The sequence below is a fragment of the Trichinella spiralis genome, assembly GCF_000181795.1.
Source record: "Trichinella spiralis strain ISS 195 chromosome Unknown Scfld4, whole genome shotgun sequence".
Taxonomy (NCBI): domain Eukaryota; kingdom Metazoa; phylum Nematoda; class Enoplea; order Trichinellida; family Trichinellidae; genus Trichinella; species Trichinella spiralis.
The window spans coordinates 10,623,050-10,641,145 of NW_003526943.1; the positions used below are offsets into that span (position 1 = coordinate 10,623,050).

The following is an 18,096-nucleotide window of genomic DNA, read 5'->3' on the forward strand; positions in this document are numbered from 1 at the left end:
ATGATAATACTCATTGAATTTAAAAGTTTTACATTAAAAAAATAACATTACCATCATGAATGTCAAGAATTTTTTATTGTATAAAAATATTTAGTACAATTTTGTGGAATTCTTGTAGATATTTTTCAAATGTTTTATCTAATGACCACATTATTATTATTGTTATTATTATTATGAAAATAATTTAAGTGAAATGTCTAATTTTTGAACTTCAGAGTCTGGCACAGACAAATGATTGATCGATCATGCACAGACGATGAAATTGTTGTATTTGGCATGGCTGAGGTCGCCTTGGCAAACTTTTTCCTCTACTGAGCAGATAATTCCCTAAATATGAGAATATTTTTTTAAAAAAATGAATAATTTTCCAAGCGTGCAATATTTTTCTTACCTCACATTCTTTTATTTCTACAGTAAAAGTTACATCATAGACGGCATGTCTTCCCTTTATTCGAACCTTGGCATCATCCAAGCTGACCAGAAGTGCATTAACAGCTCCACTATTCATGGTCTTTACATATTGTTGCACTAGCATTTCCACGTCATCATCTTCATGTATATTAAATACTGATTGATCTGCATACAGTGCAGAAGAGCAAAGTGAAACGGCAACGAAAATTTTTAAAATGCAATTCATGAAGAATGGATTGACGATGAATAATTTTTGTTTTCGATGAATAAAATCAATCAACTTATATACATGTACACATAATTGGACTGTACGTGCACGTCAAATATTAAGCGACTGATTTAATATTTTTGTACTTACTCCAGTGCAGCTGGTTTAAAATTTTGGAACTATATTCTTTTACATAATGGGCTGAAAATAAATTTACAAAACTTTGATTTTTATCTTTACGTAAATTTATTCTGCTAAAATTAGCAACTATTAACTACAACCTGCTCGTTTGATACCAATTAGCAAAATGAAAAATTTCCATTTTATATACGTAGCGTTAAATCTGCTAATTTCTTTTACATTCCATTTGCTAGCTGTTGTGGCAAATATTCAAAAAGAATTCGTTATTGCATTATTCACATAAGCACGCACATATAGACTTACATTTATATGCAAGTGCATCTAATTTTAAATTAAAAATGCTTACTTTTAAAGAAAAATTATCCAAATTTCCATTCGAATTTTACATACTTCAAAAAGCAATTTCAAAATATACATGAAGATTGTACATGAATATTGTATAAAATTGACCCTACTCGTAGGTAAAATTATTTTTGAAATTACATTTAATAAGACAAACGCTTTTAGCAAATTATAATTATTTTATTTTACTGCTAAATTTGATTCAAGATAACAAAAAAAAACAATCTGTTTGCTATACAAATTACTGAATATTTTTTAATGTAATTTATATTGAAACAATTATTTTAAAAAGTATCATTTTATTTAAAAAAATTAATCTTATTTATGTAGTACAAATAATATTGATTGCTATATTTTATATTTTGTTTTATTAAAAAAAGTTTTGAAAAAAATTCAACTATAACAGCAATGTAAATTTTTCATGTTTAAGAAACGTTTCATCTTAATTTCTATTTAATTTTTAATTTAAATCAAAAACTTTCAAAAAAATTTTGACACAAGTGACGAATAAAAATCACAAATGATCACCACGAATGTGAAAACAAATCGGCTTTAATTTCAGCAGTGGATTTTTCAAAATTCATGAGCATTTTTATTTTCGAGAAATTTCCAATTTGTGAAAATAAGCATTAAGAAAAAACAGATATTTAAGCTAAAAATATGGAACGATATTCAACATTTGAAAACTATGCACATATCAAAAAAATACATTTTCTACTTCAACAAAAAAAATTAAAAAATGAAAATATGCAAACAAAAAAATTAATATATGAGAATGTGTAAATACAAAAATAATAATAATATGCTTTTGATAATGTTTTTGTAAATAGAAATTATCTGCACTTTAATTGCATTATTTTCTTTTATTCATTTGCGCAACTTACAGTAATTTTCAGTTTAAACCTAATTGCAATTAATAATCAAATGAAGTCTTGACACGTGCCTCAAAAGAGCCTTGTTCGTTTACACTTTTGTTGACAAATTGATTGCACTGACAAAAACGTCTGTTTCTCATCAATTATGGCCTGCAGTATCTCAAGGTGAGTATTTGCGCAATTATTAGTAATTATAATTGTCATTATTTATCCACCTGTATTCAAGAAGCAGTATATTATTTGTCTGGATGTATGCGATTTGAAAAGATGTTTTTATTTAAATTCAATCAGAAATGCCTCTAAAATTTTGATTCAAATTTGTTTTTATAAAAGTATTTTTACCTTTTTAATTGGAAATATATATATATATATTTATTTATTTGGTATTCGTTAATTTTTTATAAAGAAAATTATTTAATTTTTTGATCTAAAATAAATCTCATTTATTGTTATTTTTTTGTTATTGTAATAGTAATGGTGCTTTCTTGAAGTTGCAGTTGAATAAATATTACTTGCAATTTATTCGATTAATCAAAATCAATGTATTTAGTAATAAATGTATAAAATGAATCAATTAAGGCGATTTTGTAAAATAAATCAAACAAACCCTAAAAGTACACTTACATATTAATTGAAACGGTTTCATCGACGTTGAAATGGAAATGAAATTTGATTTTCAATACATTTGATAGTTTGTTGCAGGAGAAAGTTCTACGGTTCAGAGTTTTCCATTTTATTATTTGTGCTCATTGAATTTGAAATTTCAAATAACATAATAATACCAACTTATAAGATAATATGAGATGTTATACAAGTATTTTTGTATAATTTTCAAAACAGTTTTGCACTTTTGGAGGAAAAAATAGATGAAAAATTGTAATTGTACAGTTTTTTATTTTCAAAAAATGAATTATTTTGATAATGGTATTACTGTACTCATTGCCGATTATTATAATATGTATGATAGTTTTGGTTTGTTTACGATTTACGATAAAAATTTGTTTCAAAGTTTTTCCAATTATTATTGCATGTTTTAATAATTGAAGCCTACGATAAGCAAAGGGGAATTTCAGAGAGAGTTCGATAAACAGACAAGTATATATATATAGAGAGAGAGAGATGTCTCTATATAATATGCAAATTTATGTTGAAGGGTAATTTTATTGATTTGTTTCAATTTTGGAGTTGTATTCAGAAAACTGGAAATGATGTTACTTTTTTCATTGTTTCAGAGATAGAAATAAAATACCAAAGAATAATGAACTGCACAATTTTCACTTTGTTGGCGATTTGGTTGAACTGCAAAATCTTCGTAAGTGTTTTTAGTTATTTATTTACATTCAACACTTTTCTCCAAGGAAAATTTATACATATATAACATATTCATGTTGAGAATGGAAAAGTTGATATGAATTTATAAATGCATGTTTAGCATTAAAATTTTTAATTTCTCTTTTTTAAGCTCATTCCAATTCTTGCCCCTGCCATGCCAAGCATAACAAATTAGCTTGTGAATGTGTGGGAGAAGTGTCATTTGCAACCAAGAAAGGGGTCCAAAAGTTGTTGGAGATATAGTAAGAATTTTTGAAATTTCATTTTTGATCTGTCACTTTTTTTATGATCAAAATTTAAAAAAAATGTATTTTCAAAACTTTTAGCGGACCTGCTGGTGCAAGCGATGCATACACACCGCGCGCGGTAGTGATGCTTCGTTTGGCCACCTTATTTTCCCCAGGTTACGCTTGGGATACTGTTCCGTTGAACATTAAAATTCTCTGCGACGGGAAGATGGTTAAGCTGCCAGTAATTATTAATTTTGATACATTCAGAAAAAACAAATTATAATTAAAAAAATTTTTTTTTTCAAAGCTGTGCGTTCGTTCTGAATTAACCGCTCTGCCTGTTGGGCGACGCAAAGAGCCTATTGATATTACCTGCTTTTTGGATTTGTCCAAGGCGGTTCACGTTTTGCAATTCAGTTGGCCAACTGTGAATGCCGAATACAAAGTATAATATTCCTTTTTTTTTATCAAATTAATAAAAGTTTTAATCGACATTTTTTAGAATTATTATTTTACTGTTGAACTGTTGCGATATGAAAATGCCGAAAATCTGCGGAATATTATTGTCACTCAACATCGATTTTTCCCAAATGATACGCTTAAATTGAGTGAGTATTTCAAATTGATGTTATATATATATGTATTTTTAATTTTTACATGAAAATTGTGTTCATTTCAAATATTTATTTATTGCAATTGTTTGTGTTATTATTTATTTTTCAGTGTTCAAGAACTGTGTTGACGGTGATATTTTGCCTACATCAATTCAAATTTCTCTTTTATGTCCAGTAAGTTTTTTATATGAAATATTACATTGTTTTTTTTTTGATTTGTTCAATTTTTTATTATTAAATACTTTATTAGGGAAGCTATTTTGATGAGTTATAATTTGTAATTTTTATCTTTTTCTTTTTAAATGATTTTAGTTATCCAGGAAGCGTTTGATTTATCCTTGTCGTTCAATGAAATGTACTCATCCACAGTGTTTCGATGTAGACAACTTTTTACAACTCTCCAAAGGCAAAGTGTATTTAAGATGCCCCATATGTCGCCGAGTGGTGCATCGAAAATTTTTATGCATTGATCTGTATGAGATGTGATTTATTTATTTATTTATTTATTTATTGCCCAGTACCTATCTTCCTCTGCATAATTTTCAATTATTTTACATTTACAATGCAGAAGACAAATTTTAATGCATTAATATCTTATCTTGATGATGTACATCTAGGTTCACATTGGATATTCTGAAGTGTACAGCTGAAAATGTAGTTGACGTGTTCGTATTCAACGACGGCACTTGGAAACCAGCACCCTTGAATTTAGCTCCAATGTTGAATAGTGGAACTTCTGCACAAATCAATGGTAAAATTGATCTTTTTGCATAAAGTCTGCATTAAAACATGTTTTTCAATTCAGTTTATACTGCAAAGCATTGACATTGTTGTGGATATTCTTTTTTTAATTGATTAATTTAACAATTATACTTACTTATTCTTATTAGCTGATTTTTCTTTTTGTTCTTTTAAATATTAGCATTGACGCACATGTTTTGGGATTGGAAATTTTCACATAATTACTTATTTATTATAAATGGCAATATATTTTAGAAATTGTAGATCTCACTGTCGAACCAATTCCATCCAATGATGGAAAATGTGAAAAAGGTGCTACAATTAGTAAGTCAGCTTTTTATTTTTTGCACAAACAAATTTTGCCAAACAAAATGTTTCTTGATTTTCATTTTAATTTTAAGCAACAATTGTCATCTATTTTAAGAAACAGAAACAATAAAGAACTGAAGCGCTATGCAAGAGAAATGGTGCTTTTATTTTTATTAATTCACTTTAATTTGTTTGATATTTTACTTAATAATTCTGTGATATTTAATTTTATGTGTAATATTTCCATATATTTCAATATTGATCTTTTTGTTCTTTTAGAAAACTCTCTCAGAAGAACATGCCCTGATGATGGTGAAACTGAATCAAAAGCATATACAGATGCAAAATTGAAAATTCCACGTTTAGAAATTTTGAAAAATTCTACCTCAGCAGATGTTGATAAATGTAAAATTATTGTTTCATCTGATTTCATAGTTATCATTACTTTTTTCCGAAGCAATTTTGCATTTATTTGCAACAGTGTACTTTTGTACTGTTGTAGCGTTAGTGGAAATTAAAACTGAAGAAAGTGTGCCGCCTGAAGCTGCAGCCGTTGTTGGTGCTGCTGAAAATAATGAACGTAATTTCAAATTATTGTCATTACATTCCATTGTTGATGTTAATTTCATGCTTCTTATGTAGCTGTAGTTGAGAATAATGTCTATTTAACTGGATTTAGGTGAACATTTGAACGAAAATCAAAGCAACACATTCACACTGGACAGCAAGCCAGTGAACGGCGAGAAAACTTCAGAAAAACCACTATTAGATATTTTGAACAATAAGCCTACAGTTGAATTATTAGCTGAAACTGTCAACCGGGTGAACCCGACAAGATCCACATGCATGATTGCTGCCCAAAAAAATGTGAATATTTCATCGAATAATAATTATACGAATAGCAGGCAGTATCAGTTGCGCAATCCTCGTGCAGAATTCAATTCATCATGCAGTGTATCTAGCAACCAGCATCCTGTGGACATCTGGGGAAATCAGTGGAATTTTCAAAATTCTTTTCCTAATGATCCAGGGGCCAATTTGCGTTTTCATGATCGTGAATTTTACCACAGACAGCAGCATCCGATGATGAATCCGTCGTTCAGGCCGACGAACCTTTATGAAGCGAATCATTTTGCCAATCAAAGATACCCACTTTCGGAAACTTGGCAGCCCTATTCACCGTATGATTCCTACGTGAACAATTTTCAACCTTTCAATTCATTTAATTATGATCAGATGAATTCTTGTCGTCTACAGCCGAGAAATCCATTTATCGGCGAACAATGGAACGGATACATCAGACCTGGAATGACCGATTTCAGATATCCTCCTTGTGCACAGTATCACCACCCACCGCGTAATCCATATTTTTGGCCATAAAAATTGGAAACGTAGTTCACGTAGATCTGGAGCACATTTTATTGAATATTTTTTTCTTTTAATAATAATATTTTTTGTTCACTTTTATTTTTTGTATTCACTTGGAATTATTTTCAGACGTTTTTTATTTTATGAATAAACTGTTGGATGAAGTGAAAAAAACTCCATTTTTACTTTACTCCAAGTGGAGTGTCTAGTTAGTTGGTATCTGAGCAGAAGAAAGCTGAAGAAACAACAAGATGAAATAAATGTAAAAAACCAGAAAAACATATACGAATGACTTTGTGGAATTCGCTCCAAAGTAGGTGAGCGTTCAGCCTCAAGCAATCGATGTCAGTATACCTCTATCACAGAGGAACTTTGAATTTTCTTCTGTATTTTATATTTCCCAGCCGACGCATACAGTTCATTAATTTTCAATAACATAAACAACGTTTTTCCATGCTTACACGGTCTACGGACGATCTATCTTATTTATCATCTAAAGCGCACAAACATGAATGAATGATACGTGTTCACTGTGCTCTAACTGTATTTAGCAGTATGAAAGGCTTGAGTAAGGCATATTGCATATTTACAAATTATAATTTTGCATATTTACAAATGTTATATTAGCATTTTGAAGATTTGCACTGAAATAAATAACAATGAACACACACAATCTTGTGAAAATGAAAGTATTATTGTTTGTAAAATATACCTGTAACGAACCTAACAAAGGCTCAAAATAAATAAAGATTAATCAGTTATTAAAATTATCAGCATCAAGTGTATGTAAATTAAAGAAATATCAAAAAAATAAATGCTCAAAAAACAACATATAAAGTAACCTAAAAATGTATGATACTGATTTTTATTAAAATTTGTAAAACAAAAATTCACTAATCTACAGTTTCTACCAAACTGAATCAAATGATATCATCTTAATTAAATACAAGGCAGAAGCGAAAAATCAACAAATGGCATTGTTCAAAAAACCAGTAAAGTGAACATGAATTTCCCGTCATTATTCGGAAAAAAATGTATAAATAAATTAATATATACTATTTATATGTGTATAAGAAAGAATAAATATCAAAAAAGAAGAATTTGAAATATTGAGAAAAATTCAATGAACAAAAAACATGCCAGAGAAGCCAATCAGACACGTTGAAATAAAAAAACTGTGAGGAGATTGACTGAGGGCTTCAATGACCGACCTTATAGCCTAGCAATTTTCAGTAATTTTATCCTTCATATTTCTTCATCCGTTAGTTGAAAAAGTTTGCTTAAAGTTCAGTTGCAAAAAGAGATTTTAGACGTTAAGGTGGGTGGGAACAAAGAAGTAAGATGATCAAAATTGAGCAAATAAAAAAATGCAAATTTATGCAAGCAGGATATTATTATTAGAGCGAATAATGGATATTTTCCAGTATGCTTTATAACTGGCCATGGACCCTTTCGGTAACCCTCATGTTACCGTGGACCCCTTACAGTTCATTTGAGTGCAGGAAAACAGGGGAGAGTACGGTAAGGGGACTTGGAACCAGAGTAGTTGTTGTATTGAATGGAATGAACTGAATGTGTAAATGAAGCATCGACGTTATGCCAAACAGTTCTTAGCAATTTCAATTGAAATTAAATAAAGTGAAGGGATGGACATCTGAAAATGCTTCCGTGAAACCCCAGCAATGCTTCCATGAATCCCCAGTGGTCCTTGGACCCCACTTTTGGAACCACTGCTTTACAGGCATTTAGAATAGAATAGAAAAGTATTTTTAAGTACAGAATAAAAATCACAAATAAAAACAAGTTAATTTGTAAAATAATAATAATAATAATAATAATAATAATAATAATAATAATAATAATAATAATAATAATAATAATAATTAACAAATAAAAATGTAATATAGTTTAGTTGTTGTTGGCATTTTTCAGTTAAACAGCATTTCAACAGTTCTTTTTGCGCTTAAAGTGTACAAGGGCTTTGTGGTAGAGTGTGAAAAACAAAAATTATACAACACTGCAAGCAACAGCATCGCCCTTTTATTTTGAGCGCTCAACGTGGGAAAGAGAACAAAATGATATATGTCAGCGGCAAAAAGAAGATACTGCATGAAACAAATGACTGAGTAGGTAAGAAGTTGAAAAAACTGATGAGGCAGGGGGAAGAGATGTACGTACATTTTCATAAGACTGTTTTTGCTATAAATTATAATAATTATAATTAGCATCATCATCGAAATCGTCATCGGAAACAGAATAAAGATGAAAGAAAATACGGCTAAAGTAATGTTTCAAAAGGTACAAAAATGAAATAACAACACAGTACAAAATCAACATTTTTTTCTATACTCAGCAAACGGAGAAAAAAAATGGAAAAGCAAAAGAGCAACTGCGCAACAAGTTGAACATATTCAATTAAACCAACGAGACCGACGACGTTCAGAAATCAAAAACAAAAATTACTACTACTACTACTACTAATTATTATTATTATTATTGGATAAAAAATTGAAAATAACCCGCCGTTTTACTAGAAGCTTTCGGTGGTGGATGACACATGGAAATGCATTTTTGAAAAGAAAAAACAAACAAACAAGCAAATCAATAAATATGCAAAAATAAGCAACGTCGGCCTGATGGTCCAGCCGCACCCGTCGTCGATATTTGTACAAATTGAAACGAACGTCACCACAATACACTGAATAATGTGAATGAAATAGAGCTTGTTATGATTATTATTAAATTATTTTTTTGCTGCCACTGACGTGTAATCGTGTGTACGTATAAATGTATGCATTATATGCGTGTGTGCGGCGCATGCACCGCGTTCGTTGTTGACCAAATCATTTCAATCAAAACAAACAATACTTAAAAATTAATTATTAAATAATTGTCAAATGAATGACAGCATCCTTGCATGTCTCCAATGAAGAAAAAAAGGGAGGAAAATGTATATAGATAGATAGACAAACATATATATATATATATTCACTTATATGTATATATATATATATATATATATGTATGTATAACTGGAACAACAATAACAACTGGAATCGATTTACATACAAAATGAATGTTCAGTTTCTCTTCAATTGGATGCTTCATTGAACATTGCCGCGTCCGATTGGAGAATTTAAAAGAACAAACGCTTCAACATTCATCCATCCATTCATTCATAGTAAAGCATCCATGGCGCGGTAAAGTCTTGACAAAGCTTGGATGTGCAACGGAAAACAGCTAACACGATCGCCGGTTCTAAAGTCTAAACATAACCAAGACAACGCGTTGTACGTTTCCAGCACGTAACGTAGTACATCTGTCGTCAAGCTAGAGTCAAGCGGATGTACAGTCCCCGAAGTGCTCCGGTTGGCGCCGCCGGCCAACAAATGATCGTCGCTTTGCTGCACCCCAGACGTGTGTATGTGAAGCGCTGAACGCAAATGAACCGGAAGCAAATCCCTGGCTGACGGTCTTACTGTCCAGAACCACTCTGGAACAGGACCTGTCGGTGCCGTAGATACTAAAAATCCCAAAGCCAAGGGTTGCAACTGTATACTCTCATCTGAAGATTCAGATATACCAAGTCCCTTAAACAATAAATTTGAATTTTCAAAACTAACCAGCTAACTTGTACGACATACCCGAGTATGTGAAGAATTGGCATCAAAGCCGACAGTACTGTCATTCATCAAATTCGCTTCACTCATACTACCAAATATGTCGTTCAATCCTGATTCAAGACCGTCACCTTCTGGACTGATCATCAAATCTTTCCAAATACTTTCGAAATCACCATCCGTCTCATCTGCACCTGGTAGACCGCCGGTCATGATGCAACACTGACTGATCTGAATCGATCAGAATTAGAAATTATCGAATAAAAATGATGGAAAGTTTTTTTTTAAATAAATTAAGAAGAAAAAACCTGTATCAAAGCTGATGTAGGAAAGACCATAATGTGAGAACTGGAAACATCTTCTGGTGAAGAAAGTGGACACTGTTTGGCACCTTGACCGAACCGATCGTCGTGCACAAACGAGTCTGGAAAAATCCGCATGTTCGGATCCAGCTCGGTGCTGATCAAACATGCTGACAATATGGCTGGTGTTTCGAAGATTGTCGGCATCGGCTGGCAAACTGCGCACTGTTCACGCAGCAAGCGACTGGTGCTTCGCAGTTGACTCTTGCTGAGCAAATGCGCCCACGCTTTCAGTTCTTCATGGCCAAGACGACCAAGCCTACCAATGACAATACGCCAGGGTCGACAACTGGATGCCAGTATGCCAACGACGTAGTCCCACAAGCGCCGCAGCGCGCTCCAAATTAGCTCCCTCTTCACGACGTTGTGTCGATTGTTCAACATCATGTTTATGACACAGCTGTCGAGCACAGCTCCCTGCTGATCAGTGACCGTGCACAGGAGCCACTGTTGCTTGGCTGACAAACAGTAGGCGAGGAACAACACCTGACCGTGGTCATCGCGCGATTCACTGCCACCACCACAAAAGCTCGAAGCGGAATTCGACGAACTGGATCCAAAGGAACCATTGGAACCAGTGGTACCGTTCAAGCAGCTGGTACGATCTTGGATCGGTGCCAGCACGACCGGAGCTGAGAAGAGTCTGAAGCCAGCCGAATTCTGCTTCCGTCGCAACAGCTCGTGCCTGCTGGCCGCTGGTCCGAAGCCGGTCATCACTTTTGGCAAACAACTGTGCAAGCAAGAATAGGCAACACTTCGAATTTGCATGAACACGTTCAACGCCAACGAACGAAGGTGTGTCGACGAGCTGAGCGGCACTCGTTGCTGACCAATGCCGCCGCCGACGTTGCTACTATTGCTGTTCACCGCTGCTCTGGGTATTGACTTCAATCGACGATCCTCGTCCACAATTCCGTTCTGCTGCAATTCCCAATCATCCAACAGCGACGTGTCCAGTACAGTTTGCAACGGGATAATCTGCAACTGCATGCTGCTACGAAACGTAGCCGGCACTTCTTGCAATATTTCCAAATAGCAGCGAAACAAACCAGTAGTGACCAGACGATTCAAATCTCTCACATGTTGATCGTCAGGACCAAAGTTGAACGGATTCACCAAATAAATCACTACAACGTGTGGAAAATTCGGTCCGTCAGATGTCGGCGACAACAGTCCATTATTATCGTTGCCATTAGCGCTGCTCTCTGACATACGACTGTCGTTGCTGTTGTTGCTACTGCTAGTATTCATCATATTCATGCTATTATTGGAACTATTATTAGTATTGCTGTTGTTGTTGCTGTTCAAACCATACGATATGGCTGTTGAAGAGGAAGAATCCGCAACAGCAGTAGTAACTGCAGTGGCAGTAGTAGTGGTTGTTGTCATTCCAGTAGTTCCGGCAGAAACACAACTAGCACCACTACCACTAGCACTGATAGTAGTATTCGCAAGCTCTGCCGACTGGGATGACACAGCAGTGCCAACAGAATCAACATTCGATAATGAAGAAGAGGTACAAGTTGTGGTTGGAGTAGAGGCTGGACATTCGCGACCAATTTCGCGAAATATCGACCTATCGAACGCGTTCCAGACTGGGGAGAAAATGTGCGGCGCCAGATAATGTCGACATACCTGAGCGTAAAGCTTCAACTTTGCACCGATTATACTGCGCCCGTCGGACGCACTCTCGAAACGGTCGAACCAAGGGTCGACCGGCTTCTGGTCCAACTGCTTGGCGTGCGTCTTGCCCACACGCATGATGCCGTCCTTCAAGACGCGAGTGATTGGGCAGTGGCGACCGAGACGCATGCCTTCGTAGGTGCGACTGAGTTCGCGAAAAAAGCCCCTCGCCTTGCGCACAACATACTGGGTATCCGGCACAACGGCTATGAACGCGACATCTTTGGGTTGGGTGAACGGCTCCAAGCACATCCGGTCCCAAAGGCGGATGCTGAACGGACTCACTTGAATCCAGTCGCGATCCGAACAGACCAACAGTTCGGGTATCGGTTCGGGACCGCTGAGGTCTTCGCGACCGTTGCTACCGGGCCGGTGGGTGCATTTCCGGTGCAACTGACGCCACGTCAGCGGACCCTCGACGCTGTGCTTAGCCTGCCACAAGCCGCGAGGCTTTTGCAATGATTCTTGCAACAACGGCAGCAGAGATCTCAACAAAGCCATCGTTTCCAGACTGTTGGACGGTTCGACAGTTTTCGCGTAGCCCCAGCCGTTGATGTACGACGACGTCGCCGATCGTTTAGCAGCCGGCACCTGTTCCACGTACAAAGCGACGTTGTTACAGTCGAGCGACAGCATCGACTGTTCCAACGCCAACTGGCACAGTTCAGTGAAATCCCGCAACTCCACGGCATTGTAGACGACGTTCGGCAAGCCGAGGGGGATGTTCTTTTCCACATCGTCGAACATCGACCAAGAAGACGACGTCACGGATAACAACGACGTCGACAAGGAACCGCCGCCGCCGCCGCCGCCGCCACCACCACCGCCACCGATGGCCCCTGACGCCTCTGCGTTCAAGCAGCCGAACGGCGACGTCCGGAAAAGCATCAACGAACAAGTGAGATCTTGCAGAAGGCTCTGGTGACGAACCAGTTCGACAATTTCGCGAGAAAATGGCACCGTTTCCAAGTGGGAAGCGGTCAGACGTTCCCACACGGCTCCGGTAGCGTCGTCTTCGTCTTCGTAGAACACGCCGGATTTGTAACTCAAATAGCGATGCCGGCTGGCGCTGAAGCCGCAAGTGCATTTGTTAGTGAACGTGTTCCGGGCCGACGAATGGTACAGCACGCTCATGTTGTCGTCGCATCTGCGCAGACTGACGTAGTGGCCCATCTCCAAACCGCGTATGTTCATATTGCACACGCACAGTGGACAAGAGTCGAAATTACTGTCTCGATACAGATGCACAAACGTGTCACTCAGCAGCAACATCATCACGAGACTGTGACCCTCGGGATGCAGCACTGAACTCGCAGGTTCAATACTGCTGAGATTCCTAAATCGATAACAATAATGTTAACAAAAAAAAACAACAATTTAAACTGCAAACAAACTATACTTTGCATATGCTGACGATGCATTCGACATCGGACTGGCCAATTCCATACCAGGAGTACGAGGTGTCCGTACAAAATGAGGCGACGAAACTGACGGAGGATTGTTGTTCACTGGAGACGGTTCAGCTACGGAACGTACCGAAGCCGGCGCTGAAATAATCGACCGACCAGTTGCGGAAGACGACGAATCGAGACCAATGGACGCCTGTGAGCCTAGACGCACCGACGACGAACCAAACCATGACCCGAAAGAGCCACAGTTCGACCAAGAGTGATGAGGAATAGCGGCCAGTCCGTATGTGGGCAACGATGCCAAGTGACTGACGCTGGCAGACTGGTGATGGTGATGGTGATGGTGGTGGTGGTGGTGGTGGTGGTGATGGTGATACAACGCCGGCAGGAGCCTGCTCGGCTTGTAACAGAGTATCTTTTCGAATCGAACCGCCGACCGACGCGACGAAGCCGGAACCGCCCCAAAAAACTCCGACGCCAGCATGTATGGAATGACAACCTGAACTTCAGGAGCATCTTTACAATCACGACAGCCCGATAGATAGCTTGCCGCCTTCATTGTTGAACCCTGTCCATATGATCCACTGGAACAAGCGCCGGTTTGAGTGCCGGCAACAGCGGTGGTGCCGGTGCCGGCATGGCTTTCCGGAGATAGCTGCTGCAACGCCTCCTGCGACGGTGGCGTCGGGTAGATTATGCCCAGATGGTCAACCACCGCACCAGCGACTGCAACCACTTGCGTCGATGAAGGATATGCCGAACTAGCACTTGAACGCTGACTACAACTCAATACAGCTACGTTGTTGCTATTGCTCGTGGTGGTGGTGCTGCTGTTATTATTATTATTGTTGTTGTTGTTGTTGTTGTTGTTGCTACTGCTGCTATTAGCATGCTCGTTGTTCTGATTGGTCGCGTCCATCTTCACCGCAACAATTTTCTCGGTTGCATTCAATCTTTCTTCTTCAGTACCCAAACTTGGCGGTGGTGATAAAAACTGAAACAAAAAAATGAAAGTATTTTTTTTTCAAATTCCCTTGCAAAAATGTGAAAATTATACCGCGTGTATTTCATTTTCACAATCACTGATTCCTGAACTCGGCGATGGTCCTTCTTCCATCATCTGATGATGAACAATTGCAGAACTGTCGTCAGTCAACTGGAATTCAGCGTCTGATTTCACACAAGCTTTCTCTTCTTCTACGAAATACAGAATAAAATTTCATAATAGAATAATAATTATTCGCTGTTCACTGGTTTACCTCTTTTACACATGTCACCACTTAGTACATCATCGGTTCGATCATGATCATTTGTCGTATTATCTTTTCGTTTATTCTTATTTTTGTACCCGTAAATTTTTTCCACTTGTCTGGCGTTGGATTGGGCCAAATGCCTCTGTCCAACCGGTGCAATTGAACGACAGTTCAACACTGCCTCTGAGAATAATAATAAGACATTTTGAACAAAAAACCGACGCTTTCGGTTCGTCTCCATCGCCTGGCACCACGAATAACTGGTCAAAGCACGATAAAATTTTTCCGTAAATTGATCCGTCGGTTTGCCGAAATTTTTCACTGATGACGACGATACTCGACTAATAAAACTGTTCGATTGATTCTGCTGCTGTTGCTGTTGTTGTTGTTGTTGTTGTTGCTGCTGCTGCTGCTGCGGTATATGTAGTAGATGTATCTGCTCCTGGTGATGAGAATGATATCGTGAGAATGACAATTTCATCAACTGCAATTCGCCGTCGGTGTCGTAATTCGTACTGACATTATAACGCCGTTTCATGCTCAATAACCGTTGGTCCACCTCAATCGACTCCAGACCAGTATACTTTGGGGGTATGACCAACGGATCCGGTGTTTGCTGCTGCTGCAACAGCTCAGATTGTTCGACCGATCGACGCATTTTCGACTTTGGCTCAACTGCAACGTTGCAATCAACCACATCTGCAGAACAATGGTCCAAAAACATCGTTGACGACGTCATGGACGCTGAACTACAGACTGCGGAAGCGACGGGAGCAGCAGCAGAAGCAGTACTAGCAGCAGTAGCAGTTACTGTTGCTGTTGCAGTTGTAGTGGAGTTGAGCAACGCCGACGTGGTCGACGTTCCCGCTTCCTCAACCATGGTCTGGTGCTGTTGGTCATCGTCATCTCCGGCCGCGGTCGACGACCCATCCAAGCCGGCTGACGTCATCAACTTCCGACTGGCGGCAACACGCCTGTGGAAACAGCCAACTCGTTTGGGAGACACGTCGGACGACTTGCATTTGGATGCGAACCGAACCGAACCGGCGGCACCGGTGCCACAACAACTCGTCGACTGACCCACACTGCAACAGCAACGTTCCCGCTGACCAGGGTCGACGATGTTCCACGAGCCGGCCAAGCCGAAGGAATCGGATTCACCGGCGCTCGGCGACGTCGGCCCGCTCTGCCTCCGCTGGTGGCACATCAAATTTTCCATCGTCTTTTCGCACAACCACTGCCTGAAGCCGGCTAACAAGCTACCAGGCTGCTGTGGACTGGTCGCCACGTTGTCAGGGTCGACCACGCATACGAATCGTGTGGGCACTTTCAAACGCACGCCGCACACGAACACATCCATCATCTTGGGAAGCTTGTCGGCGGTGGTCGTGGTGGTGCTGCTGCTGCTGTTCGCCTCTTTGAACGGCGACCCAGAGCCAACGCCCGTCGTCGACTCGGCGCCACCACTATCCAACGAAGCGTAAAATCTGCACCAGTCCTTCCAAAGCTGCTGCTGAAATTGGCTTTCGCCAGGCTCCGACGCTTTGTCCGGGTCGAAAACAAGCTCACCGCTCAACGACCACGGCGACAACAATACCGGCAGCTTGCGGTTTGCCAACATCAACTGACGACAAAGTCGATAAACCGGCACATGCCTCTGCACGGATACCGTAACGCAAACATTATTTTCACCGTGAACAAAAAATGACAAAGAAAACGCAATCACATATCTGAAAATTTAATAATCAAATGAATGAATAATGAAATAAATTTAAGAACAAAAGAGGAGAACTCAATCCTACTTTGGACGGTTGGATTTGTTTTTCGTCTTGGGATAATTCAGTGGATTTACATACCAGTTTCCGAATCGCAAAAAATTTGCATTTAATAATACCCTGCAAAATGGAAAATATATGCTAAGGAATGGATTTAAAACAAAAATAAACACAAATTTGCCAACATTAAAGTATATTTACAATGAAGAACAAATTATTGCAATTATCAAAATACATTTTACAATGATTATTTGTCAACTGATTTTCTCACAATCTACAATTATCGTTATTAATTATATACGTAGTAGATGTACATTTCTTTGTTTAATCTTCAAGTACAGCTTTCAATTAAAAGTATGCATGAGATGTTTCCAGCGATTATTAGCATTATTTTACACATTTCAAATGGAAATAAAAATTAAAAATTTGAATACACAGCAGCAAATTTGCAAAGTACTAAATATTTATTTGATCACGCCTATCGTTGGTCTGTTTATTCAGCTGGTTGAAAAATTATTGATTAACAACGACAGTGATGTAAAATGATTGAAATGTGGCAAAGAATTTGAAACTGCCTTGCCATGAAGAATGTTCTTGCATTTTTCTCAAATCAAAGAAAAATTCAGCAACCGTTTTATTTATATTTTCGTAGACACCAGCTTTACCAGCTCAAAGATAAAAATGCCAGTTCATGCAGCTAGTAATTTCAACGAAAAAAATACAGAATACAAAATACCACCAACCGTGATTAACTAGACTGACAGCTTCGGATAATTTACATAACAGATTAGACAAAATTTCTGTTACTTTCACAAATTACTTCTCATTCAAGTTTACTTGAACGGCAGCAAATGGAAGAAAATTAAAATAATTTAACATCAATGCAACATCGGTTTCTGTTTAATGTTAAAAAATATGAAAATTTACCTGTCAATCTGATTGTGCAATGCTTTGAAAAGCATTGTACGTGTTTCATATTCGACTCCTTTTTCCCAAGAACCTTCTTCGATTTCTAAAAAAATACATGATTTAATATATAATAATAATAATAATAACAAATATTAATAATAACACTCACTTGTAAGACCTGTACAAAGTAAAGCCCAATCCGGCTCATCGCCGTACCAAAATATCCAAAGCTCTTTTTCGACAGCCAGACGCAAATCGACTCTGTTCGACGAGTGCACTGGTGGTGCACGTCTCCAGACGCACAAAAATCCCTGCGTAACGCAACGTCCATAACCGCACAGTACGGCATCATCGGGAATATCAGCGTACACAATGGACGAATTGCTACAACACCAGCGGCACCACTTCAGCCCGTTTAATTCGGTCTAAATTCAATTTCATCCTCTATATATGCAGTATTTTGTTTTTCCATACAGCTTATTGGATTTTTTGAATTTTAATTCAATTATAAACT

General features: G+C 37.7%; 4 protein-coding genes across 4 annotated transcripts; 2 read left to right on the plus strand and 2 right to left on the minus strand.

The window, feature by feature from the left end:
* Positions 1 to 243: 243 nt before the first annotated feature.
* Positions 244 to 637, minus strand: Tsp_06330 (conserved hypothetical protein). Its single transcript, XM_003378369.1, has 2 exons — positions 392 to 637; positions 244 to 327 (listed from the first exon to the last, which is right to left on the minus strand). Exons 1-2 carry the CDS (start codon positions 635 to 637, stop codon positions 244 to 246), a joined length of 330 nt encoding a protein of 109 aa, XP_003378417.1.
* A 2,459-nt stretch (positions 638 to 3,096) lies between these two features.
* Tsp_06329 (putative E3 SUMO-protein ligase PIAS2) lies at positions 3,097 to 6,583 on the plus strand. The gene is made up of 13 exons (XM_003378370.1): positions 3,097 to 3,131; positions 3,210 to 3,289; positions 3,440 to 3,536; positions 3,636 to 3,780; positions 3,847 to 3,984; positions 4,042 to 4,147; positions 4,263 to 4,327; positions 4,466 to 4,635; positions 4,771 to 4,904; positions 5,150 to 5,218; positions 5,483 to 5,598; positions 5,639 to 5,783; positions 5,883 to 6,583. Exons 1-13 carry the CDS (start codon positions 3,097 to 3,099, stop codon positions 6,581 to 6,583), a joined length of 2,001 nt encoding a protein of 666 aa, XP_003378418.1.
* Positions 6,584 to 7,996: 1,413 nt separating this feature from the next.
* Tsp_06328 (hypothetical protein) lies at positions 7,997 to 8,620 on the plus strand. The gene is made up of 2 exons (XM_003378371.1): positions 7,997 to 8,092; positions 8,504 to 8,620. Exons 1-2 carry the CDS (start codon positions 7,997 to 7,999, stop codon positions 8,618 to 8,620), a joined length of 213 nt encoding a protein of 70 aa, XP_003378419.1.
* Positions 8,621 to 9,747: 1,127 nt separating this feature from the next.
* Positions 9,748 to 17,931, minus strand: Tsp_06327 (TRAP240 family protein). Its single transcript, XM_003378372.1, has 15 exons — positions 17,799 to 17,931; positions 17,601 to 17,685; positions 16,701 to 16,793; positions 15,710 to 16,628; positions 15,415 to 15,520; positions 14,905 to 15,081; positions 14,703 to 14,842; positions 14,522 to 14,639; positions 14,023 to 14,371; positions 13,636 to 13,959; positions 13,167 to 13,572; positions 11,864 to 12,890; positions 10,500 to 11,758; positions 10,216 to 10,422; positions 9,748 to 10,161 (listed from the first exon to the last, which is right to left on the minus strand). The coding sequence occupies exons 1-15, from the start codon at positions 17,929 to 17,931 to the stop codon at positions 9,748 to 9,750; spliced, it is 5,757 nt and encodes a 1,918-aa protein (XP_003378420.1).
* Between the last annotated feature and the right edge of the window lie 165 nt (positions 17,932 to 18,096).

Coding starts and splice junctions, on each gene's coding strand:
- Tsp_06329 (XM_003378370.1), top strand. CDS start 3,097: ATGTCTCTATATAATATGCAAATTTATGTTGAAGG. Junction 4,636..4,770: donor TGCATTGATCTGTATGAGAT/GTGATTTATTTA, acceptor ATGTACATCTAG/GTTCACATTGGATATTCTGA. Junction 5,784..5,882: donor TGCTGCTGAAAATAATGAAC/GTAATTTCAAAT, acceptor AACTGGATTTAG/GTGAACATTTGAACGAAAAT.
- Tsp_06330 (XM_003378369.1), bottom strand. CDS start 637: ATGAATTGCATTTTAAAAATTTTCGTTGCCGTTTCACTTTGCTCTTCT. Junction 328..391: donor TAGAAATAAAAGAATGTGAG/GTAAGAAAAATA, acceptor TCTCATATTTAG/GGAATTATCTGCTCAGTAGA.
- Tsp_06327 (XM_003378372.1), bottom strand. CDS start 17,931: ATGCCGTACTGTGCGGTTATGGACGTTGCGTTACGCAGGGATTTTTGT. Junction 15,082..15,414: donor GAAACGGCGTTATAATGTCA/GTACGAATTACG, acceptor TATTATTCTCAG/AGGCAGTGTTGAACTGTCGT. Junction 13,960..14,022: donor AGCAGGCTCCTGCCGGCGTT/GTATCACCATCA, acceptor CCAGTCTGCCAG/CGTCAGTCACTTGGCATCGT.
- Tsp_06328 (XM_003378371.1), top strand. CDS start 7,997: ATGCTTTATAACTGGCCATGGACCCTTTCGGTAACCCTCATGTTACCG. Junction 8,093..8,503: donor GGAAAACAGGGGAGAGTACG/GTAAGGGGACTT, acceptor GGCATTTTTCAG/TTAAACAGCATTTCAACAGT.